This window comes from Oncorhynchus mykiss, chromosome 12 (genome assembly GCF_013265735.2).
Source record: "Oncorhynchus mykiss isolate Arlee chromosome 12, USDA_OmykA_1.1, whole genome shotgun sequence".
NCBI lineage: Eukaryota > Metazoa > Chordata > Actinopteri > Salmoniformes > Salmonidae > Oncorhynchus > Oncorhynchus mykiss.
Genome location: NC_048576.1, coordinates 13,933,179 through 13,959,655, shown reverse-complemented (window position 1 = coordinate 13,959,655; position 26,477 = coordinate 13,933,179). Strand labels below are relative to the sequence as shown.

The 26,477-nt window shown below is 40.0% G+C and overlaps 1 protein-coding gene across 1 annotated transcript; it reads right to left on the bottom strand.

Annotated features, from left to right (window-relative positions):
* Positions 1-9,744: 9,744 nt before the first annotated feature.
* On the bottom strand, positions 9,745-25,779 carry LOC110537007 (activated RNA polymerase II transcriptional coactivator p15). The gene is made up of 5 exons (XM_021622705.2): positions 25,537-25,779; positions 16,031-16,112; positions 15,385-15,513; positions 15,175-15,283; positions 9,745-10,138 (listed from the first exon to the last, which is right to left on the bottom strand). The coding sequence occupies exons 2-5, from the start codon at positions 16,109-16,111 to the stop codon at positions 10,059-10,061; spliced, it is 399 nt and encodes a 132-aa protein (XP_021478380.1). The 5' UTR covers position 16,112; positions 25,537-25,779; the 3' UTR covers positions 9,745-10,058.
* Between the last annotated feature and the right edge of the window lie 698 nt (positions 25,780-26,477).

Here is a 26,477-nt window from a genome sequence, read left to right as displayed (position 1 = left end):
GAATTGAAAGAGCGCAAGAACGAGAGCGAGAGAGCGCAAGAGAGAGCGCAAGAGCGAGAGAGAGGGGCCACTTGGTGGTCACAAGCGGGAACAGCAAGAGAGAAGAAATGATATCTTTGAATCTATTGGCTCTTGGTTCCTCTTTTATCTGTATTTATGCCCTTCTCCTGTAAATATGCTTTTATTGGTGAAATCAGGTTATATCTGGAGAACAGTTAAAAATCATCATTGGCAAGCTGATCACGTGGATTGGGATATGTTCCGCATTGCGTCCAACAACAACATTGACGAATACGCTGATTCGGTGAGCGAGTTCATTAGGAAGTGCATCTGCGATGTCATACCCACAGCAACTATTAAAACATTTCCAAACCAGAAACCGTGGATTGATGGCAGCATTCGCACGGAACTGAAAGCTCAAACCACTGCTTTACCCAGGGCAAGGTGACCGGAAACATGACCGAATACAAACAGTGTAACTATTCCCTCCGCAAGGCAATCAAACAAGCTTAGCGTCAGTATAGAGACAAAGTAGAGCAGGGTCTACAGTCAATCACGGATTACAAAAAGAAAACCAGCCCAGTCACGGACCAGGATGTCTTGCTCCCAGACAGACTAAATAACATCTTTGCTCGCTTTGAGGACAGTACAGTGCCTCTGACATGGCCCGCTACCAAAACATGCGGATTCTCCTTCACTGCAGCCGAAGTGAGTAAAACATTTAAACGTGTTAACCCTCGCAAGGCTGCAGGCCCAGACAGCATCACCAGCCGCGTCCTTAGAGCATGCGCAGACCAGCTGGCTGGTGTGTTTACGGACATGTTCAATAGGGAGGAGGTGAGGGCCCACAGACAGCGTTGTGAAGAAGGCGCAGCTTCTATCTCAAGGCCATCAGACTGATAAACAGCCACCACTAACATTGAGTGGCTGCTGCCAACATACTGACTCAACTCCAGCCACTTTAATAATGGGAATTGATGGAAATTGATGTAAAACAAATGTATGACTAGCCACTTTAAACAATGCCACTTACCCTACATTACTCATCTCATATGCATATGTATATACTGTACTCTATGTCATCTACTGCATCTTGATACCATCTACTGCATCTTGCCGTTCTGTACAATCACTCATTCATATATCTTTATGTACATATATCCTTTATCCCTTAACACTTGTAGTTGTGGAATTGTTAGGTTAGATTACTCGTTGGTTATTGTCGGACCTAGAAGCACAAGCATTTCACTACACTCACATTAACATCTGCTAACCATGTGTATGTGACGAATAAAATTTGATTTGATTTGACATACAGAAGTGAAGTATTTGAATATATTATGGATCCCCATTAGCTGCTGCCAAGGCAACAGCTTCTCTTCCTCAAATCAAATCAAATTGTATTGGTCACATATACAGTGGGGCAAGAAAGTATTTAGTCAGCCACCAATTGTGCAAGTTCTCCCACTTAAAAAGACGAGAGAGGCCTGTAATTTTCATCATAGGTACACTTCAACTATGACAGACAAAATTAGGAGAAAAAAATCCAGAAAATCACATTGTAGGATTTTTAATGAATGAATTTGCAAATTATGGTGGAAAATAAGTATTTGGTCACCTACAAACAAGCAAGATTTCTGGCTCTCACAGACCTGTAACTTCTTCTTTAAGAGGCTCCTCTGTCCTCCACTCGTTACCTATATTAATGGCACCTGTTTGAACTTGTTATCAGTATAAAAGACACCTGTCCACAACCTCAAACAGTCACACTCCAAACTCCACTATGGCCAAGACCAAAGAGCTGTCAAAGGACACCAGAAACAAAATTGTAGACCTGCACCAGGCTGGGAAGACTGAATCTGCAATAGGTAAGCAGCTTGGTTTGAAGAAATCAACTGTGGGAGCAATTATTAGGAAATGGAAGACATACAAGACCACTGATAATCTCCCTCGATCTGGGGCTCCACGCAAGATCTCACCCCGTGGGGTCAAAATGATCACAAGAATGGTGAGCAAAAGTCCCAGAACCACCAGGGGGGACCTAGTGAATGACCTGCAGAGAGCTGGGACCAAAGTAACAAAGCCTACCATCAGTAACACACTACGCCGCCAGGGACTCAAATCCTGCAGATCCAGAAGAAGATCGGGAGAATGTCATATGGTCAGATGAAACCAAAATATAACTTTTTGGTAAAAACTCAACTCGTCTTGTTTGGAGGACAAAGAATGCTGAGTTGCATCCAAAGAACACCATACCTACTGTGAAGCATGGGGGTGGAAACATCATGCTTTGGGGCTGTTTTTCTGCAAAGGGACCAGGACGACTGATCCGTGTAAAGGAAAGAATGAATGGGGCCATGTATCGTGAGATTTTGAGTGAAAACCTCCTTCCATCAGCAAGGGCATTGAAGATGAAACGTGGCTGGGTCTTTCAGCATGACAATGATCCCAAACACACCGCCCGGGCAACGAAGGAGTGGCTTCGTAAGAAGCATTTCAAGGTCCTGGAGTGGCCTAGCCTCTCTCCAGATCTCAACCCCATAGAAAATCTTTGGAGGGAGTTGAAAGTCTGTGTTGCCCAGCAACAGCCCCAAAACATCACTGCTCTAGAGGAGATCTGCATGGAGGAATGGGCCAAAATACCAGCAACAGTGTGTGAAAACCTTGTGAAGACTTACAGAAAACGTTTGACCTCTGTCATTGCCAACATAGGGTATATAACAAAGTACTGAGATAAACTTTTGTTATTGACCAAATACTTATTTTCCACCATAATTTGCAAACAAATTCATAAAAAATCCTACAATGTGATTTTCTGGAAAATTATTTTTCTCATTTTGTCTGTCATAGTTGAAATGTACCTATAATGAAAATTACAGGCCTCTCTCATCTTTTTAAGTGGGAGAACTTGCACAATTGGTGGCTGACTAAATACTTTTTTTGCCCCACTGTACATGGTTAGCAGATGTTATTCCAAGTGTAGCGAAATGCTTGTGCTACTAGTTCCGATTGTGCAGCAATAACTAACAAGTCATCTGTATACCTGTCGCAATACCCACTAGTTGATACTTATTTATAAAACACTCTTAGGCCTCACTCCCCCCTATCTGAGATATCTACTGCAGCCCTCATCCTCCACATACAACAACCGTTCTGCCAGTCACATGCTGTTAAAGGCCCCCCATCCCTGGCTCGCTCCTCTTTTCAGTTCGCTGCAGCTAGCGACTGGAACGAGCTGCAACAAACAAACAAACTGGACAGTTTTATCTCAATCTCTTAATTCCAAGACATGGACACTCTTACTGACAGTTGTGGCTACTTTACATGACATATTGTTGTCTCTACCTTCTTTCCCTTTGTGCTGTTGTCTGTGCCCAATAATGTTTGTACCATGTTTAGTGCTCCTACCATGTTGTATTGCTACCATGCTGTGTTGTAATGTGTTGCTGCCTTGCTATGTTGTTGTCTTAGGTCTCGCTTCATGTAATGTTGTGTTGCCTCTCTTGTCGTGATGTGTGTTTTTTCCTATATTTATATATATATATATATATATATATATATATTTTAAATCCCAGTCACCATCCCCACAGGAGGCGTTTTGCCTTTTGGTAGGCCGTCATTGAAAATACTAATTTGTTCTTAACTGACTTGCCTAGTTAAATTAAGGTTAAATAAATAAATAAATTCCACAACATCTACCTAATACACTCAAATCTAAGTAAAGGAATGGAATAATAAAATATACATCTAAATATATGGATGAGCAATGACTGAGCGCTATAGACAAGATGCAATAGATGGTATAAAATGCAGCATATACAGTGCCTTGCGAAAGTATTCGGCCCCCTTGAACTTTGCGACCTTTTGCCACATTTCAGGCATCAAACATAAAGACATAAAACTGTATTTTTTTGTAAAGAATCAACAACAAGTGGGACACAATCATGAAGTTGAACGACATTTATTGGATATTTCAAACTTTTTTAACAAATTAAAAACTTAAAAATTGGGCGTGCAAAGTTATTCAGCCCCTTTACTTTTAGTGCAGCAAACTCTCTCCAGAAGTTCAGTGAGGATCTCTGAATGATCCAATGTTGACCTAAATGACTAATGATGATAAATACAATCCACCTGTGTGTAATCAAGTCTCCGTATAAATGCACCTGCACTGTGATAGGCTCAGAGCTCCGTTAAAAGCGCAGAGAGCATTATGAAGAACAAGGAACACACCAGGCAGGTCCGAGATACTGTTGTGAAGAAGTTTAAAGCCAGATTTGGATACAAAAAGATTTCCCAAGCTTTAAACATCCCAAGGAGCACTGTGCAAGCGATAATATTGAAATGGAAGGAGTATCAGACCACTGCAAATCTACCAAGACCTGGCCGTCCCTCTAAACTTTCAGCTCATACAAGGAGAAGACTGATCAGAGATGCAGCCAAGAGGCCCATGATCACTCTGGATGAACTGCAGAGATCTACAGCTGAGGTGGGAGACTCTGTCCATAGGACAACAATCAGTCGTATATTGCACAAATCTGGCCTTTATATGGAAGAGTGGCAAGAAGAAAGCCATTTCTTAAAGATATCCATAAAAAGTGTCGTTTAAAGTTTGCCACAAGCCACCTGGGAGACACACCAATCATGTGGAAGAAGGTGCTCTGGTCAGATGAAACCAAATTTGAACTTTTTGGCAACAATGCGAAACGTTATGTTTGGCGTAAAAGCAACACAGCCCATCACCCTGAACACACCATCCCCACTGTCAAACATGGTGGTGGCAGCATCATGGTTTGGGCCTGCTTTTCTTCAGCAGAGACAGGGAAGATGGTTAAAATTGATGGGAAGATGGATGGAGCCAAATACAGGACCATTCTGGAAAAAAACCTGATGGAGTCTGCAAAAGACCCGAGACTGGGACGGAGATTTGTCTTCCAACAAGACAATGATCCAAAACATAAAGCAAAATCTACAATGGAATGGTTCAAAAATAAACATATCCAGATGTTAGAATGGCCAAGTCAAAGTCCAGACCTGAATCCAATCGAGAATCTATGGAAAGAACTGAAAACTGCTGTTCAAATGCTCTCCATCCAACCTCACTGAGCTCAAGCTGTTTTGCAAGGAGGAATGGGAAAAAAATTCAGTCTCTCGATGTGCAAAACTGATAGACATACCCCAAGCGACTTACAGCTGTAATCGCAGCAAAAGGTGGCGCTACAAAGTATTAACTTAAGGGGGCTGAATAATTTTGCACGCCCAATTTTTCAGTTTTTGATTTGTTAAAAAAGTTTGAAATATCCAATAAATGTCGTTCCACTTCATGATTGTGTCCCAAAAAAATACAGTTTTATATCTTTATGTTTGAAGCCTGAAATGTGGCAAAAGGTCGCAAAGTTCAAGGGGGCCGAATACTTTCGCAAGGCACTGTACATATGGGATGAGTAATGCAAGATATGTAAACATCATTAAAGTGGCATTATTAAAGTGACTAGTGATCCTTTGTTAAAGTGGCCAATGATTTCAAGTCTGTATGTAGGCAGCAGCCTCTGTGTTATTGATGGCTGTTTAACAGTCTGATGGCCTTGAGATAGAAGCTATTTTTCAGTCTCTTGGCCCCAACTTTGATGCACCTGTACTGACCTCGCCTTCTGGGTGGTAGCGGGGTGAACAGGCAGTGGCTCAGGGGATTGTTGCCCTTGATGATCTTTTTGGCCTTCGGGTGCTATAGGTGTCCTGAAGGGAAGGTAATTTGCCCCCAATGATGCGTTGTGCAGATCGCACCACCCTCTGGAGAGCCCTGCGGTTATGGGAGGTGCAGTTGTCGTACCAGGTGGTGATGCAGCCCGACAGGATGCTCTCAATTGTGTATCTGTAAAAGTTTGTGAGGGTTTTAGTTGACAAGCCAAATTTCTTCAGCCGCTGTTGCGCCTTCTTCTATGTGTGCGGACCATTTCAGTTTGTCCGTGATGTGTACGCCGAGGAACTTAAAACTATTCACCTTCTCCACTGCTGTTCCGTCGATGTGGATAGGTGGTGCTCCCTCTGCTGTTTCCTGAAGTCCACGATCATCTCCTTTGTTTTGTTGATGTTGAGTAAGAGGTTGTTTTCTTGATACCACACTCCGGGTGCCCTCACTTCCTCTCTGTAGGCCGTCTCATCGTTGTTGGTAATCAAGCCTACTACTGTCGTATGCAAACTTGATGACTGAGTAGGAGGTGTGCATGGCCACGCACTCATGGGTGAACAGGGAGTATAGGAGGGGGCTGAACACGCACCCCAGTGTTGAGGATCAGCGAAGTGCAGATGTTGCTTCCTACCTTCACCCCATGGGGGCGGCCCGTCAGGAAGTCCAGGACCCAATAGCACAGGACGGGGTTGAGACACAGGGCTTCAAGCTTAATAATGAGCTTGGAGGGTACTATGGTGTTGAATGCTGAGCTGTAGTCAATGAACAGCATTCTTACATAGGTACTCCTCTTGTCCAGATGGGATAAAACAATCTTGAAGCGTGGATTCTGATTGGTCAGACCAGCATTGAATAGTCCTCATCACGGGTACATCCTGTTTGAGTTTCTGCCTATAGGAAGGGTGGAGCAAAATGGAGTCGTGGTTAGATTTGCTGAAGGATGGGAGGTCCTGGTATGCATTGCGGAAGTTAGAGTAACAGTGATCCAGTGTTTTGCCAGCGCGAGTGCTACAATCAATATGTTGATGGAATTTAGGTAGCCTTGTTCTTTTTTTAGGGTCCAAAAGCATTACTTTTACTGCAGTAGGCTAAATCAGGATCACACAGGGTGTTTCTTGGTAGTCTTAAACAAATTAACTATGAAACAAAAGTATACACCTCACACACATGGTTATGGGCTTAATAAAAGAAGACACCTTTACCATGTCAGATATAGAGTATAAATGTATTCAATTTTGAGATTGCATCCCTATATTACACTTCATATACATCACAGAAGACTGACATATAACATAACCGTTTGTCATAGAAACACCAGATTTTCTGCATTTAAAAAAATATATATTTTGACATTTTTGAAATTATGAAAAATATGAATAAGATTTGGCTACGTCATATCACACAATTTTTTAATTTTTTTTTAAAATAAAACAGTACATCATATAACATCATTACACCTCTGCATACAACACAAAATGTACACAACAATAAACAAAAGAACATCTCATTCCAAAATCATGGGCGTTTGTATGGAGTTGGTCCCCCTTTGCTGCTATAACAGCCTCCACTCTTCTGGGAATGCTTTCCACTAGATGTTAGAACATAGTGCGCTAGCATGCTAACTGCGTGTGCTAGCATGTGAGTGAGTACGTGTGTTTGCATGAGTTACTTGATGTGAAATATAGTTCCATGTAGTCATGGCTCTGTGTAGTACTATGTGTTTCTCGGAGTCTGTTCTGGACTTCGGAACCATTTATTAATTTTTTTTTACCTTTATTTAACTAGGCAAGTCAGAAGAACAAATTCCTATTTTCAATGACGGCCTAGGAACGGAACTAGTGGGTTAACTGCCCGTTCAGGGACAGAACGACAGATTTGTACCTTGTCAGCTCGGGGGTTTGAACTTGCAACCTTCCGGTTACTAGTCCAATGCTCTAACCACTAGGCTACCCTGCCGCATGTAGAGCCCCTTGGTGTCATGTCTTGTGGGCGTATGCATGGGAGTCTGAGCTGTGTGCAAGTCCTTTGAACAGACAGCTCGGTACTTTCTAATCAAATCAAATGTTATTTGTCACATGAGCCGAATACTTACTTACAAGCCCTTAGCCAGCAATGCAGTTCAATAAATAGAGTTAAGAAAATATTTACTACATAAACTAAAGTTAAAAATTAAATCAAAAATAACATTCAGTCAATCTCACCTTTACTTTAAACCAGGAGAGATTGGCATGCATGTTACTGATGTACCAAAGGAGGCTGCTGAGGGGAGGATGGATCATAATAATGGCTGGAACGGAGTTAATGGAATGGCATCAAACACATGGAAATCATGTGTTTGATGTATTTGATACCATTCCACTAATTCTGCTTCAGCCATTACCAGGAACCTGTCCTCCCCACTTAAGTCATGTGTTTGATGTATTTGATACCATTCCACTAATTCTGCTTCAGCCATTACCAGGAACATGTCCTCCCCACTTAAGGTGCCACCAACCTCTAGTGCTGTGTACATTTAAGGGACAAGCTGTGCTGCTCTGTTCTGGGCCAACTGTAATTTTTCTATGTCTCTCTTTGTGGCACTTGATCATATGACTAATTAGTGGTCCAGGTGCGACAAAACTAGGGCCTGTAGGACTTGTTTTGTTGATAGCAATGTCCAGAAAGCAGAGTAACACTTTATTACGGACAGACCTCTCCCCAACTTAGCTACCATTGCATCAATGTGTTTTGACCATGACAGTTTACAATCCAATTTCCACCTTATTGATTACAAGATTTGGTTGAGGTTTATGGTTCAGTGAATGGTTTGTCCCAAATACAATGCTTCAGTTTTTGAAATATTTAGTACTATCTTATTACTTGCCACCCATTCTAAAACTGACTGCAGCTCTTTGTTAAATGTTGCAGTGATTTCACTTGCTATGTTAGCTGACGTGTATAATGGTGAGTTATCAGCATACATATACACAGGGTTTACTCAGTGCCAGAGGCAGGTCATTTGTAAAGATTGAAAAAAGTAAGGGGCCTAGACAACTGCCCTGAGGAATTCCCGACACTACCTGGATTATGTTGGAGAAGCTTCCATTAAAGAACACCTTCTGTGTTCTGTTAGACAGGTAACTCGATCCACAATATGGCAGGGGATGTAAAGCCATAATACATACGTATTTCCAGCAGCAGATTATTATCGATAATGTCAAAAGCTGCACTGGTCTAACAAAACAGCTCTCACAAGCTTCTTATTATCAATTTATTTCACCCAATCATCAGTAATTTGTGTAAATGGTGAACATGTGTGCCACTCCCTATAATCATGCTGGATTGATTTACTGTGAAATAGCATTGTATCTGGTCAAACACATTTTTTTCAAAAAATGTACTAAGAGTTGGTAGCAGGCTGATTGGGTGGCGGTTTGACTTCAACTTCATAAATGTATCAAATGTAGCCCCTGGTTGCTCCTCATTACACACCGTAGACCAGAAAATATTCTTTAAAACATAGAAATCACTACAAAACTTATTGTATGACCTCTTATACACTATATTAGGCCCAGCCTTTGGTTTTCCTAGACACGGCTACTATATTATGATTTCTACATCTAATGGATTGGGATACTGCTTTAGAACAGGTTTCTGCAGCATTAGTAAAGATGTGATCTTTGATTTCATTCCTATGCCGGTCTAAATACCCTGGTAGGTTGACTGATAACCTGAACCATGTTGCAGCTTGAAGCTTCCTTTTGAGTGGACAGCTTGATTAATGTCACATACATTAAGCATTTTACACACATCAATGTTGTTACTAGCAATTATCAATTGCCTTAACCTTGTTCCTTGGGCTACGTATGTTAATGTTGGCTATTTTTATTGCTTTACTGGAATGCTTATCAGAGGTAGATAGGACAGTGATATTTATGTTTGAGTCGATAGTGTAGGGTGAACTGCACACAGTGGGCTTCCGACTAGGGCAAACCACCTCAGTGCTAGTAATGTAACTCAGGTTCATAGGTTATTAGTGGTTAGTGATACTACGAATACAAAAATAAGCATACAATATGTTTTGTCCCTTTAAATGGCTTTTATTAATGACTTATTAGAGCAAACCCAATCTCTCTCACACACACACACACCTTTCACTACATCAGAATCACTCAAACATAACATATGTTGGGTTTTTCAAAACACAGCACAAGTCAACAGAAACTTAGCTTAAAATATACACAATGTTGTCTTGGTAATTACTTTAAAAATGTTGGTCTCTTCCTTTAAAAACGTTTCACTAAGATTATATATAAAAAAAATGTAAAGATAAGAACAAAAACAGAATGTAAGGTGGTGGATTGTAAATCCCAGGCAGCCAGAGGCCTCCCTTCTATATAGCCTTCACAGCGTCGTCTATCTCAGAGATCTGATCTTTTAGCTGGTTCCACTGTTCTGGGTTCAGTGAGATACCTGGGGACAGAGCAGAGACCAGTCAGAGTGGTTAGTAAACTGATCTAGTATCAGTGAAATACCTTGGGCCATACCAGAGACAAGTTAGACAGAGGCAGGTCCACTGATCTAGGTTCAGTTTAAGAATCCGGAGAGTAGCATCACTGGGCTTGATGTCGAACATGAAATCCGGGTAAGCACTGTACAGTCGTGGCCAAAAGTTTTGAGAATGACACAAATGTTAATTTTCACAAAGTCTGCTGCCTCAGTTTGTATTATGGCAATTTGCATATACTCCAGAATGTAGTGAAGAGTGATCAGATGAATTGCAAAGTCCCTCTTTGCAATGCAAATGAACCGAATCCCCCAAAAAACATTTCCACTGCATTTCAGCTTTGCCACAGAAGGACCAGCTGACATCATGTCAGTGATTCTCTCGTTAACACAGGTGTGAGTGTTGAGGAGGACAAGGCTGGAGATCACTTGGTCATGCCGATTGAGTTCAAATAACAGACTGGAAGCTTCAAAAGGAGGGTGGTGCTTGGAATTGTTTCTTGTTTCATTGTTCTTCCTCTGTCAATCATGGTTACCTGCAAGGAAACACGTGCCGTCATCATTGCTTTGCACAAAAAGGGCTTCACAGGCAAGGATATTGCTGCCAGTAAGATTGCACCTAAATCAACCATTTATCGGATCATCAAGAACTTCAAGGAGAGCGGTTCAATTGTTGTGAAGAAGGCTTCAGGGCGCCCAAGAAAGTCCAGCAAGCGCCAGGACCGTCTCCTAAAGTTGATTCAGCCGTGGGATCGGGGCACCACCAGTACAGAACTTGCTCAGGAATGGCAGCAGGCAGGTGTGAATGAATGTGATCTCCAGCCTTGTCCTCGTCAACACTCACACCCGTGTTAACGAGAGAATCACTGACATGATGTCAGCTGGTCCTTCTGTGGCAGGGCTGAAATGCAGTGGAAATGTTTTGGGGGGGATTCAGTACATTTGCATGGCAAATAGGGACTTTGCAATTAATTGGAATTCATCTGATCACTCTTCATATCATTCTGGAGTATATGCAAATTGCCATCATACTTTTGGCCACGACTGTACAGCTCAGTCTATGAATTTGAGAGCTGTTACATTTCTCCAGCCCCATCACTAAGCTTTTTACCAAAACAGGGTCGGGGTGCCTTTGTTATTGTTTCAACTGCTGATTGCCCCTTTAGAAATGAAAGTATAAAATACCCATATTGAAATGTAACTTCACTTAATGAGTTTATAATAGACAGTCAATTAGTTCATACCTAGCAGTTTACAAATCATGAATAAACAAATATAAATCCTTGTTGGTTGAAGCACCAAAATTACGATTAAACAATTTTAACCAATGATTCATCAATCCATATGTTTGTATAGCAACAGCATGTCTGTTGGTTCAGGGGCCAGGTGACTCATTTATAAAACACTATGTAAACACAAAATGTGCCTCAAAACATGTGCGCACCAGTTCATGCAAAAGTTGGCATTTCTAAAAACTGAACTTGACGTGAGAATGTGCTTATCCTCCCGTAAACTTCAGAACATGCGTACGGATAGTTTCTAGCGGTTTAAGTATTTCATTGCACGAAGGCAAAAGTAGCCTAGTAGCTTTGGGGAATATATGATGACACTGACTCATAACAACAGCTAGCTAAATATAATAACAAGATGAAATAAGTTGCCATTTTTGAGAAGAACAAAAATCAATGTATTTAATCTTTGCCTTCTAAAATAATTAGAAATAGGCATCTACTTCCTATTATATATTTACATTTCCACAATCGTTGAATTATAAATTCCTCAACTTTTCATACTTGCAAAATAGCCTATAGGCCTACAACAAGTTAGGACAGGCTAGAATTCATCCCATCTCTCATTTAATTGGACCTACAGTGCCTTGCGAAAGTATTCGGCCCCCTTGAACTTTGCGACCTTTTGCCACATTTCAGGCATCAAACATAAAGATATAAAACTGTATTTTTTTGTGAAGAATCAACAACAAGTGGGACACAATCATGAAGTGGAACGACATTTATTGGATATTTCAAACTTTTTTAACAAATCAAAAAATGAAAAATTGGGCGTGCAAAATTATTCAGCCCCTTTACTTTCAGTGCAGCAAACCCTCTCCAGAAGTTCAGTGAGGATCTCTGAATGATCCAATGTTGACCTAAATGACTAATGATGATAAATACAATCCACCTGTGTGTAATCAAGTCTCCGTATAAATGCACCTGCACTGTGATAGGCTCAGAGCTCCGTTAAAAGCGCAGAGAGCATCATGAAGAACAAGGAACACACCAGGCAGGTCCGAGATACTGTTGTGAAGAAGTTTAAAGCCGGATTTGGATACAAAAAGATTTCCCAAGCTTTAAACATCCCAAGGAGCACTGTGCAAGCGATAATATTGAAATGGAAGGAGTATCTGTTATAATCTCCACCCGGCACAGCCAGAAGAGGACTGGCCATCCCACATATGCTCTCTCTAATTCTCTCTTTCTTTCTCTCTCTCGGAGGACCTGAGCCCTAGGACCATGCCCCAGGAATACCTGACATGATGACTCCTTGCTGTCCCCAGTCCACCTGACTGTGCTGCTGCTCCAGTTTCAACTGTTCTGCCTTATTATTATTCGACCATGCTGGTCATTTATGAACATTTGAACATCTTGACCATGTTTTGTTATAATCTCCACCCGGCACAGCCAGAAGAGGACTGGCCACCCCACATAGCCTGGTTCCTCTCTAGGTTTCTTCCTAGGTTTTGGCCTTTCTAGGGAGTTTTTCCTAGCCACCGTGCTTCTTCACCTGCATTGCTTGCTGTTTGGGGTTTTAGGCTGGGTTTCTGTACAGCACTTTGAGATATCAGCTGATGTACGAAGGGCTATATAAAATAAATTTGATTTGATTGTATCAGACCACTGCAAATCTACCAAGACCTGGCCGTCCCTCTAAACTTTCAGCTCATACAAGGAGAAGACTGATCAGAGATGCAGCCAAGAGGCCCATGATCACTCTGGATGAACTGCAGAGATCTACAGCTGAGGTGGGAGACTCTGTCCATAGGACAACAATCAGTCATATATTGCACAAATCTGGCCTTTATGGAAGAGTGGCAAGAAGAAAGCCATTTCTTAAAGATATCCATAAAAAGTGTTGGTTAAAGTTTGCCACAAGCCACCTGGAGACACACCAAACATGTGGAAGAAGGTGCTCTGGTCAGATGAAACCAAAATTGAACTTTTTGGCAACAATGCAAAACGTTATGTTTGGCGTAAAAGCAACAAAGCTGAACACACCATCCCCACTGTCAAACATGGTGGTGGCAGCATCATGGTTTGGGCCTGCTTTTCTTCAGCAGGGACAGGGAAGATGGTTAAAATTGATGGGAAGATGGAGCCAAATACAGGACCATTCTGGAAGAAAACCTGATGGAGTCTGCAAAAGACCCGAGACTGGGACGGAGATTTGTCTTCCAACAAGACAATGATCCAAAACATAAAGCAAAATCTACAATGGAATGGTTCAAAAATAAACATATCCAGGTGTTAGAATGGCCAAGTCAAAGTCCAGACCTGAATCCAATCGAGAATCTGTGGAAAGAACTGAAAACTGCTGTTCACAAATGCTCTCCATCCAACCTCACTGAGCTCGAGCTGTTTTGCAAGGAGGAATGGGAAAAAAATTCAGTCTCTCGATGTGCAAAACTGATAGACATACCCCAAGCGACTTACAGCTGTAATCGCAGCAAAAGGTGGCGCTACAAAGTATTAACTTAAGGGGGCTGAATAATTTTGCACGCCCAATTTTTCAGTTTTTGATTTGTTAAAAAAGTTTGAAATATCCAATAAATGTCGTTCCACTTCATGATTGTGTCCCACTTGTTGTTGATTCTTCACAAAAAAATACAGCTTTATATCTTTATGTTTGAAGCCTGAAATGTGGCAAAAGGTCGCAAAGTTCAAGGGGGCCGAATACCTTCGCAAGGCACTGTACTTCACAGTAGTAAATAGATATGCTATTTCAAGTATTTTGCTCTGAGATCTGATCCGAAGAGCAGTTTAACGCTAGAACAGATGGTTAATTTTTCCATTGATTATTTGCAGGCTACATCTGAATACTGTAACGTCAAATTTCTCAAATAAACTATATTTAATTTATAAACATAATACTGTATATCATAACCATTGCAGAATACATTCCTCACATTTTCTGGACATGATAAGTTAACATTCCCAAAGTAGCCATACACCAAATTACCATGCACCCCTCATTTAATTGGCCCTATTAGATAGGCGATTATAATTTCAAGTTTATGCTCTATGGATCTGCATGGTGGCGCAGTTTATAACATACAATAGAATTCAACGTGTGAACAGACAGTTGATTTTTTATATTGAAGTGTAGGCTACCAAAATAACCAGCAAAATGAGCAGTCCCTTGTTTACATAGTCATGATATCGAATCAAAAATAATTTATTTACTGAAACTTCTTGTTGACCTTTATCAGCAGGCCTACACTGTAGTTTTCCTTCTTTTCCAGAGTAGACAAGAATTTGCAGGCAGTGCAGAAAATCTTTTTTGGGGGGAATAGTTATTGCAAAACATTGAATTCAAACCTGTTTACAGGTCCACACAATTTTCGCAAGAAAAAGAAAATGGCCAACACCTCCAAAGACATTTGATTATGTTCGCCGTTGCTATTTTCTTTAGATACTCTCTTGGCCTGATTCCAATACTTCCAAAGTACACAGCAAATAAGGGTGTTATTGTCACAATTAAAGATGAATGATGGGTGTTTTTCAGTTAGAATTCTCATTCACGCACGTAGTTTTATGACAAGTCTGAATTATAACAGGAAACAGGCATGTATGGTGTGATCCAAGTTAATAAATCTCAATATTTTTGAGCGTGCGTAGTCTTTTCAGACATGGCGCAGATATTTGGTGTTCAATTTACGCAACAGTTATAAATGAGGCCCCAGGGGCCCTGTAGTAGGTTTCACACCCCAATGACAGGTTTCTTACCTTTCCTGCCAGGCTTCATCTCCCCCTCCTGATCCATCCAGTACTCACGGATGTCGATCAGACATTTTCCTTTGAATTCACGAACGCTCACGTACCGCATCTTCCCAATCTAAAATAAAAAAGTAACGTAGAGACAAAACCATATCGACATGCAGGTAATGTTGCATCTTTTGTACTGGGGATGGACTAACACTGTTCTTCACTGCTTACCTGGAACTTGTTGTCATCCTTGTCCTGGTTGCGACTTCCCTTGGAGGTTCCACCCGGCTTGGAACTCTCTCCCCCTTTCGGTTTCTTAGCTGCTGGTTTCTCTGGTGCTGCCTGCTTTCTCTTCTTGGACTACAACAGGGGTTCATTTCAATACGTCACATAAATATGTATAAACATTTGTTTTGAAAGTGCAAAATTAACCTTCTGATAACAATATGGACATCAGCACCATAAATACTAAATAAAAACACAGCTTGGCGCAGTGGTTAAGGGCGCTGTACTGCAGCGCCAGCTGTGCCATCAGAGTCCCTGGGTTCGCGCCCAGGCTCTGTCGTAACCGGGAGGTCCGTGGGGCGACGCACAATTGGCCTAGCGTCGCCCGGGTTAGGCTTGGTCGGTAGGGATGTCCTTGTCTCATCGCGCACGACTTTCAACCTTCGTCTCTCCCGAGCCCGTACGGGAGTTGTAGCGATGAGACAAGATAGTAGCTACTACAACAATTGGATACCACGAAATTGGGGAGAAATTGGATACCACGAAATTGGGGAGAAATAGGGGTAAAAATTCAACAACAAAAAAAACAGTCACAAGAGGCTGTCTTTACTCTATGGCTGTGTGGGGGGGCGGGGAGAAGAGTCACATTTACCTTGGTCTCAGCTTCACTGTTGGAGTCACTGCCACTGCCACTGCCAGAGCTTGAGGACAGAACTTCCTTTGACTTGGGCATCCTGGAAAAGGAGGGATGCAATAGCTGAATAAATACAATCCTTCCATAGAACTTCATACAATGTTATCAAATAAATCTACATTACAATCTGCATGATTTTGTTCAATCATAGTGTTTTGTCTCCTGAGTGGCGCAGGAGTCTAAGGCACTGCATCTCAGTGCTAGAGGCGTCACTACAGACCCTGGTTCGATTCCAGGCTGTATCACAACCAGCCGTGATTGGGAGTCCCATAGGGCAGTGCACAATTGGCCCAGAGTCGTCCAGGTAAGGGGAGGGTTTGGCTGGGTAGGCCGTCATTGTAAATAAGAATTTGTTCTTAACTGACGTGCCTAAATAAACAAAGCTACGAAATAAAACTTTAAACTTCTGACATTGGCCAGCAGCTGGCGCTATTATTCATTTTATGTCATCTGTGTCCAACTGGAAAGTATGCAGCCAGCTAGCTATACACTCGTGTTCCCTGGCGACCGGCTCGTACAAAAAACATCCTCCATTCATGTTGCAAGGTGCGTCGGTTTCCTTCTTAACTAGCTTTAACGGCGAGCCGCCCAGGAGAAAAAAAAACCTGGGAAAATATACTTAAGTTGAGGACTACGGTCCAAAACACTTAAAAAGACACACCCTTGCTTTATGCACTTTGGGGAAATGATTTGCAAACTTCCCTTGCTTGGATACGTAAGCCCCTCAGCCCTTGTTTTTAGTCGGCTTTGCGAGTATATAATCATGTTCAATTCGCGACGACTGTACATCCACTAAGAAGTCTGAGAAAACTTAACGTCAATGGAGATGTCAACATGCAAGTGTAAGTAAAAACGAATGCAAAAAAGTTTGAAATTTTGCTAACGTTACTACGTAAAGAGTAAATATATTTTTGTTTGGTTATTTTTTGGAAATTGTAGAAATAAAACATTTTCATTCTTCAGAAGTTCCAGCTAAGCAGGCTAACGTTAGTTCACTAAATAATTAGTTTGTGAGCTATTATATAGTAGGCGTATATTAATAATTATATTTAATATAAGTAGACAGTCACTCAATTGATTGTAGCGCATATAAAGCACCCACAAATTAAAACAAAATCATCGCGGGATGAACAAGCGATGAATTTCCAGCCAAGTCCATTTAAAAATCATTCCTTCCTTTTATTTTTTTTTTATTAACAACAAATCAAAACAGGAAGTACATGTGGGAACACACACCTACTTGTTAACAAAATTAAGGAAGTTTCCTTTTAAATTATTCATAAATATTATCCTGCCAACCACTATATGAAGAAGTTTAAGGAAAACATCAACTCAAATTGCTCCTTTTATAATGACCACCCAGAAACAGTTTTGCATCTTTTTTAGGCATTGTATGCATCTAAGAAAACTGTGGCAAGACATCAGTAGGTTTATAATTGAACACATTTATGAAGATTTTACACTATTGTGGAGAGATGTACTGTTTGGATTCTTTACATACAATAGAAATAAGCGGAAACATTTTTACATAATTAATTTCATTATTCTTTTGGCCAAATTTCATATACACAAATGTAAATTTACAAACAGAAAACCACATTTTCGTACCCTACAAAAAGAAATGCTCTACTAACAAAAAAGCTGTTAGAATTGTAAGTATATGCATGTCCCTTAAGGTCCTTGTGTAATTGTAATGTGATATTGTACCCCCTAGCTCGATTGTCTATTGTTTGTAATCTATGTATGCTTGTGTTCCCTCATGTGCTTTATATATTGATTTTTGTTAATAAAATAAAAAATTATATATATATATATATATATATATATATATATATATATATATATATATATATATATATATATATATATATATATATATATATATATATATATATATATATATATATATATATATATATATTATTATATATATATATATTATTATTATTTTTATTTTTTTAAAGTCTATATAAATAATATACAAAAGGACAATTGGGCTAGGGGGTACAATATCATATTACACAAGGACCTTAAGGGACATGCATACTTATTATTCAAACAGCTTTTTTGTTAGTAGAGTATTTAATTGTCTTATTATACAGTTCAATTTATTTTTGTAAGGTAAGAAAATGTGGTGTTTTGTTTGTAAATTTACACTTGTGAATATGACATTTGGCCAAAAGTATAATTAAACTAATTACACAAAAATGTTTCAGCTTATTTCTATCGTAGATAAAGAATCCAAGCGGTATATCTCTCCACAATAGTGCAGGATCTCCATAAAAAACGTGTTCAATTATAAACCTACTGATGTCTTGCCATAGTTTTCTTACATGAATACAATGCCAAAAAAGATGCAACACTGCTTCTGGGTGGTCATTACAAAAGGAGCAATTTGAGTTGATGTTTTCCTTAAACTTCTTCATATAGTGGTTGGCAGGATAATATTTATGAATAATTTAAAAGGAAACTTCCTTAATTTTGTTAACAAGTAGGTGTGTGTGGCAACGTCCAAACTTTTTTCCAAAAGATATTATCAATAAATCCATTCCAATAAGGCATGACATAAGGTATAGATACAACATCCTGCTGAAACAAGGTTTGTATCGCTCTGTTGTTGAATGGACCAATAGAGAAACAAATCTTTCCTACTGATGAGTCAACAGGGTCAACGGGGTCAGGTCTTGACACATTCCTGAATAATAAAGCAACACCTGAGGGAATGGCATCTAAAACAATTGCACATCTTTAGGTGTTACAGGGACCTTGTAAAGTGATAAGAATTCCTTATAACTGAGTAAAAGACCCTCTGCATTTACCAGTTGGCTCACCAATAGGATATTATTTTGGGACCAATATTCTAAAAACAAAGAAGTATTTTTATACAATATATCCCGATTATTCCATATATAATATCTGTGTGGAGAAAAGTTATGCTTAGAAATTAAGGACCATGACAAGAAAACCTGCCGATGAAAAGCAGAAGGTTTCACTGGAACTTTGTCAATATTATAATTGCAAACCAACATGAAGATAAGGCCACCAAAAGTAGAGAAGACACGATGAGGAATAAAATTCCACATAGAAATGGGTCTTCTTAGGAATTGTTTTATCCAATTGATCTTAAAAGTATTATTTAAGGTATTAAAGTCCAGAAATGTTTATAAGTGTTCATTACAACAGTTTTCCTGATGTAATGGGTATGGTTTCTCCACAGAAAGTTGAAAAGCATCTGGTCTATCTCCTTGGTTATTTAACCTTCAAGATAAAAAGATAGCGTGTCATATGTTGGTCTAGAGATTCCCAATAACTAAGGCTGAAGGTCTCTTCCTTTTAAAGATCAGTCCCTCTGTAGCCATTGATTTAGCTTCTTCTGTTTTTTTTGTTTTTTTTAATAATAGGGTTAAAATGTAGTAAGCCTCCAGACATTTGTAATGGTTATACCTAAATATGTCAGTTCTTCTCTGTCACAGTCTTTGACAGCCATGGGTTCACATTTATTAATGTTAAGATATAGACCAGACGCTTTGGAAAAGGATTGTATCACATTGATCGATATGGGAATTTGGTTAGGGTCTTTCAGCAAAAGTGTAGTATCAGCCAGCTGGCTTATAATAATTTCTTTACCAGCTATGGAAATACCGTGTACAGGACTATTATTTAAAGAATTTGTAAGAAGTTGGGTGATTAATAAAAACAGGTACGGAGAGATAGGACAACTTTGCCTAATTCCTCTCTTCAACTCAAATCTAGGTGAGGTGCCATATTTCAATTTGATAGAGCTGTTACCATTTGTATAGAGAGTCTTAATAGATTTACAGAAAAAAAAATACCCAAAGCCAAGTCTCTCAAGGGAGTGGAAGAGAAACTGATGCTCTACTGTGTCAAATGCTTTATAAAAATCTAAAAAATAATATGAAGCTATCCTCAGTTATTAGGTCTGAGTAGTCAAGTATGTCTAATACTAGTCTGATATTGTTAGAAATATGTATGTTCCTCATGAAGCCAGACTGTGTTTCATCAATGATTGCATCCAGGACTTCTTTAATTATTTTTGAAAGTAGTAAGGCTAATATCTTATAGTCATTATTAAGAAGACAAATTGGACGCCAGTTATCGATGAGCAGCACTTATTTTTTAGGTTTAGGTATCAGTGGCATTAACCCCTGACTCATTGTAGGAGGGAGAACATTGTTTTTAATACTCTCTAAAAAGACTTCAAATAGGAAGGGAGCTACTTGTTCAGAAAATAATTAGTAAAATTCTGATGTAATTCCATCAACACCTGGTGATTTATTGTATTTTAAAGGTTTGATAGATTCCATAATCTCTTCAACTTTGATGGGTTCATCACACTGTTTAGATCCTATGTCACTGACAGAGTGAACATTATTCAGTGAGTTAAAAAACATATCTGTGGATTCCTGACAGTACGTAGAGCTATACAATTTTCTGTAAAAACTGCTACAGTATTTAGCGATTAATTTTTGGTCATCTGTAATAACACCATCAATGTTTAAGTTATGGATAGTGTTATTTGTAGAGTGAAATTTCTCAAGTCTAAAGCAACAAGATGAATTCTGTTCTCCCTCCTCAATCCATTTTTCCTAGATCTAATAAAGGCCCCTTCTGCTTTTAATCTATTTATATTAGCCAGTTTATTTTGTAACTTAATCAGTTCCATCTTCTCCTCCCCTGAGAGGCTGGCTGGGGACCTCTGAGAAAGGGAAGTTATCTTAATGATCACCTTTTCCTTCTCAGCTCTTCTGGTCTTAGCAAGATTACTACCATATTTTCTAAGGTATTTGGACACCTCAAATTTAAAGAGCTCCCAGTTCTTGCAATAAGATTTTTCTTCACAAGCCCTTTCCCAAAAGTGTGAAAGCAGACCATTAACCTCAAACGTAACTACACTGCTCAAAAAAATAAAGGGAACATTAAAATAACACATCCTAGATCTGAATTAATGAAATATTCTTATTAAATAGTTTTTTCTTTACATAGTTGAATGTGCTGACAACAAAACCACACAAAAATTATCAATGGAAATAAAATGTATCAACCCATGGAGGTCTGGATTTGGAGTCACACTCAAAATTAAAGTGTAAAACCACACTACAGGCTGATCCAACTTTGATGTAATGTCCTTAAAACAAGTCAAAATGAGGCTCCAGTAGTGTGTGTGGCCTCCACGTGCCTGTATGACCTCCCTACAACTTCTGGGCATGCTCTTGATGAGGACCAGCCAACTCCTGGACAGTCTGTGGTGCAACGTGGCGTTGGTGGATGGAGCGAGACATGATGTCCCAGATGTGCTCAATTGGATTCAGGTCTGGGGAACAGGCGGGCCAGTCCATGGCATCAATGCCTTCCTCTTGCAGGAACTGCTGTCACACTCCAGCCATATGAGGTCTAGCATTGTCTTGCATTAGGAGGAACCCAGGGGCCAACCACACCAGCATATGGTCTCACAAGGGGTCTGAGGATCTCATCTCGGTACCTAATGGCAGTCAGGCTACCTCTGGCGAGCACATGGAGGGCTGTGCGGCCACCCAAAGAAATGCCACCCCACACCATGACTGACCCACCGCCAAACCGGTCATGCTGGAGGATGTTGCAGGCAGCAGAACGTTCTCCACGGCATCTCAAGACTCTGTCACGTCTGTCATGTGCTCAGTGTGAACCTGCTTTCATCTGTGAAGAGCACAGGGCGCCAGTGGCAAATTTGACAATCTTGGTGTTCTCTGGCAAATGCCAAACCTCCTGCACGGTGTTGGGCTGTAAGCACAACCCCCACCTGTGGACGTCGGGGCCTCATAACACCCTCATGGAGTCTGTTTCTGACCGTTTGAGCAGACACATGCACATTTGTGGCCTGCTGGAGGTCCTTTTGCAGGGCTCTGGCAGTGCTCCTCCTTGCACAAAGGCGGAGGTAACGGTCCTGCTGCTGGGTTGTTGCCCTCCTACGGCCTCCTCCACGTCTCCTGATGTACTTGCCTGTCTCCTGGTAGCGCCTCCATGCTCTGGACACTACGCTGACTGACACAGCAAACCTTCTTGCCACAGCTCGCATTGATGTGCCATCCTGGATGAGCTGCACTACCTGAGCCACTTGTGTGGGTTGTAGACTCCGTCTCATGCTACCACTAGAGTGAAAGCACCGCCAGCATTCAAAAGTGACCAAAACATCAACCAGGAAGCATAGGAACTGAGAAGTGGTCTGTGGTCCCCACCTGCAGAACCACTCCTTTATTGGGGGTGTCTTGGAAATTATAGGCAATTAGCACCTGCTGTCTATACCATTTGCACAACAGCATGTGAAATGTATTGTCAATCAGTGTTGCTTCCTAAGTGGACAGTTTGATTTCACAGAAGTGTGATTGACTTGGAGTTACATTGTGTTGTTTAAGTGTTCCCTTGATTTTTTTGAGCAGTGTATATCATTATTTAATAACGAGCTATTTAGCTTCCAGTATGATGCTCTACCAAGGTTAGTATCAGGGGTTAATATTCTGATATCAATATAAATGGCCCTGTGGTCTGTGAGGGGAGTAGTACAAATATTTGTAGTAACACACTGACCATCAATACATTTGGATAAAAGCCAAACATCTATTCTGGATTGTCTGGAACCTGTTTTGTTACTCCAAGTGAATGATCTGTCGGCCGGAAACCTCTCTCTCCATATTAAACCCAAATTCTAATTGCTTGGCCTACCTGGGGGCCATCTATCAATTGAATTATCTATAGTAATGTTAAAGTCCCCTCCTATCAATAATAACGAATTCAGAAATTTAGATAACAAATTAAGTATATGTTTCTCTATAGATTCAAGCAACTCATCATTCTAATGTTTGGTGTTGTACCTGTAGAAGTTTACAGTAATGAGCGTAATGTCATTGTAACTGATCACAAGACCAATAAAGTGACCAAAGGGGTCACATTCCGAGTGTAGAATATTACATGGGATATCCATGGGAAAGCCAAATATCGTTGCCCTACTGTGACTTCCAGAAGTTGGCATCAGCCGAAATTGAGTGAGACTCTTGAAAAAAGCAGAAATCTGTTTGAAATTGTTTAGCAAATAAAAATAAGGCCTTGCGCTTCACATTGTTTTGTAACCCACTAACATTAAGAGAAACTATAGACAAAGACAAAACAACAAAGATTATATAAAAGTATAAACTGTAGTAGGATGAGTCAAAGACGTAGGAGCAGTGAACGTACGTGATAAGGAACGGAGATCTGCACCATTTAAGTCAACTTAAAGTGAAAATAGCTTATTCCATAAACTCTGAGCTAGATGTTATCCGGCTTTTTAAATTAAACTCAACAGAATATTATGTTCAAGACCAAACCAAGGGTTCTTTGTAGTAAGAGAGACTAAAAACCCTCTTTAGTGTAATCAGGAACTATTCTGAGAAATAAAATTCTAAATAATAATTTAAATAAAAGGGTACCTGCTATTTAAGAGCATATGAAAATGAATTAAAAATTTAAAAAAAACAGTTATGTTCCTAAGACCTTTTTCACTTGGAAATAAGTATTAATAACTAAAGTGTCCACTTAATTTGAGGGCTGAGTGGGTAGGGTGTGTCTTAAGGGTTTGGACTGCAACAACTGTCATGGCGGCAGGGTAGCCTAGTGGTTAGAGCGTTGGACTAGTAACCGGAAGGTTGCAAGTTCAAACCCCCGAGCTGACAAGGTACAAATCTGTCGTTCTGAACAGCCAGTCATTGGAAATAAGAATTTGTTCTTAACTGACTTGCCTAGTTAAATAAAGGTAAAAAAAAAAATAATTCCCACCAAAAATGCTACTTCCTGATGTTCAGCCAATCAGGTTGTAGCAGTCTGTCTGGTCGTCACTAGTTACCGCAGCCAAAAAGTCATAAACCAGGTATATTTCTACAAAAATGTGATTCTAACCGTAACCACATTTCTAACCTTAAATTAAGACCAAAAAGCTACTTTCTGTTTTCATTCATTTCATGTGCAGCATCAGGAAGTAGCATTAGCCACTCTACTAGCATGGTGGAAAGTTGTTTTTATTGAGACAGTACGCATATTTGTCGGGTTTTTTCAGGCGGCTCGCTGTTAAAGCTAGTTAAGGCGGAAACCGACGCCCTTGCAGTCTGAATGGAGGATGTTTAATGTACGAGCCGGTCGCTGGGGGTCATGAGTGTATAGCAGGCTGCATACATTCCAGTTGGAAGCAGATGGCAAACGACGTATAAGGAATAATAACGCCACCTACCGGCCGGTTGGGATACCTCAAACTGTAGACATCTTGGGTTGGTAATATGCAGATATCTATAACATTTCCACTGAACATTTTCCAGCCTAGAAAAATAGCTACACTATAAAAACATTTTACAGACAGTTTTTATGCGAGTAAAGTCAACTGTAGAAAAATAAATCACGACAGCTATCATGTAAACAGGAAGTTTCGGCACTATTTTATAAATGCCGACGGATCATTTGTTGGTTCAAAATGGTGGGATGTTTAAATGCTGGTCAAATTAATTATGCCAGAAATGGCGCTGGAAACGCCTTTATGCGCAAATATTGATACAACAACCATCATATCAAAGTAATTTTGGAGTCACGAGTTTATATGGTGTGTTCCTCCACTACGACTTGGGAAACCATTCAGTTTATTCGGCTACAGATTAAATACATTATGAATTTGACTTGGTGAAAATCCACGGTGATCTTGACGCTACTTTTCCAAAAATATCGAGTGCCCTATTCTGGTGACATGATCGATGCTTGACAAATAAAAAAAATCTCGCTCTTATCCATAATAATCAGGGGTTCCCTAATGTTTTCACTCGGACCCCCCTTCCAGCGCGCGTACGCACAAGCACTGTTCATGACACAAATTGTTCACACCCCTCTTGTTGGTGGGGAGAATATTGCAGGTTTATAGCTTCGTTCTTGCAATTTCTACAAATTGTCATGTGGTGCGAAGAATATTTTGCCTAGTTACCGTCCCCCAAATAAGAAGTGAACCTGTATGAAATAACTACTGGTAATGGTGGTGGTTGTTTGAATTATGAGAAGATGAAAATAATATAGGCAAATAATATACTGTTTTTAAAGCAATAAAAACCAGTATATTATTTGCCAATATTATTTTCACCTTATCCAAAAGTTGTCCACGTGATCATCGAATATGCAAATGAGTCATTGTTCTGCTCTGTTCACTATTTTCATTCGCAATATAGCACTGTTTCGCTCGAATTATTGCACAGCTCGTTGCGTTATTATAGTACACATATTTTCTAGATAGGTAGGCCTGAATTAACCAAAAATGCAAAAATGTATCACGGTCAAATCAATCGAGCATGCAACAGCAGCGTCCTTGCAGCACGTTACAATGTTGCATATAACGATAGCTTTGCACAGGGGTTCGTTCGCTCTAGGGATTAAATCTAAATAGCAACATTAGCTACAGTACTTACGTGCAATGTTTCGCTGTATGAGCTCGAGTGTAGTGTTCGCGGATGCTGTGTGAAGGCGGTAGATACAGGCCTGCAAAATGTCTACCCTAGTGGTTCGAGGTTTACCAGATCTTGATTCCAAATGAACTGGATGAAGTACTTTTACCACAAGGCTGTTCTACTGTTCCGGTGATCTAGAAGTCAGTCGCGCGAGTTTGCTTCAGGTTCGTTGCACCCGGACGTACCGTTTATATTGAATTGTGGGAAATTATGTTCTCTTTCTGTGGTTCTGGTCACAGTTAGTCTGTGTTAACAATTTTAAAGCGGCAATCTGCGATTTAAAGCAACACCGCGCCGCTGTTTAGGTAAATAGCTGAGGGATGTTTCTAGAGAAATGTAACCAGTAACCACTCAAATCCATTGACAGCTATGGATGCAAGGACTTACTTACAATATACAACATACCATGTTTTGAGGCTATACAGTGTTTGTTTACAATTGCATTGTTTGCAAACATTGGAGTAAAACAAGATAATATGTTGGTTTCTGATAGGGTACGACAGTTCATGAGGCATTTATAAGTTAAATTCTTAAAAAAAAAATCTATGGGTTATATTGTAGCGATGCTCGATATACAATTCCCACAACTGGGGTAACCCTATTCGTGCGATGCGCAGGGTGTTTGCCTTTCACACCAGTGACCCGGGTTTGCTTCCCTGCCGTTTGCCCGTTTCCTACAATATCATGAATTTAAAAGTCCAAAAAGGGAAGTTGCAAATGCATATTGCCCCCTTTAAAAGCCACATTTACAGTCTTTATGCTATTAAATAAAATACATGCATACAGAAAGCATTTGTATTGATAGTAAATTTGACAACAGTTCTGAAGAAAAAAATGCATACATTTTAGCAATCACTAAAATATCAAAATAATGTATTATATCAATGCTTGTAAGAGTTGTT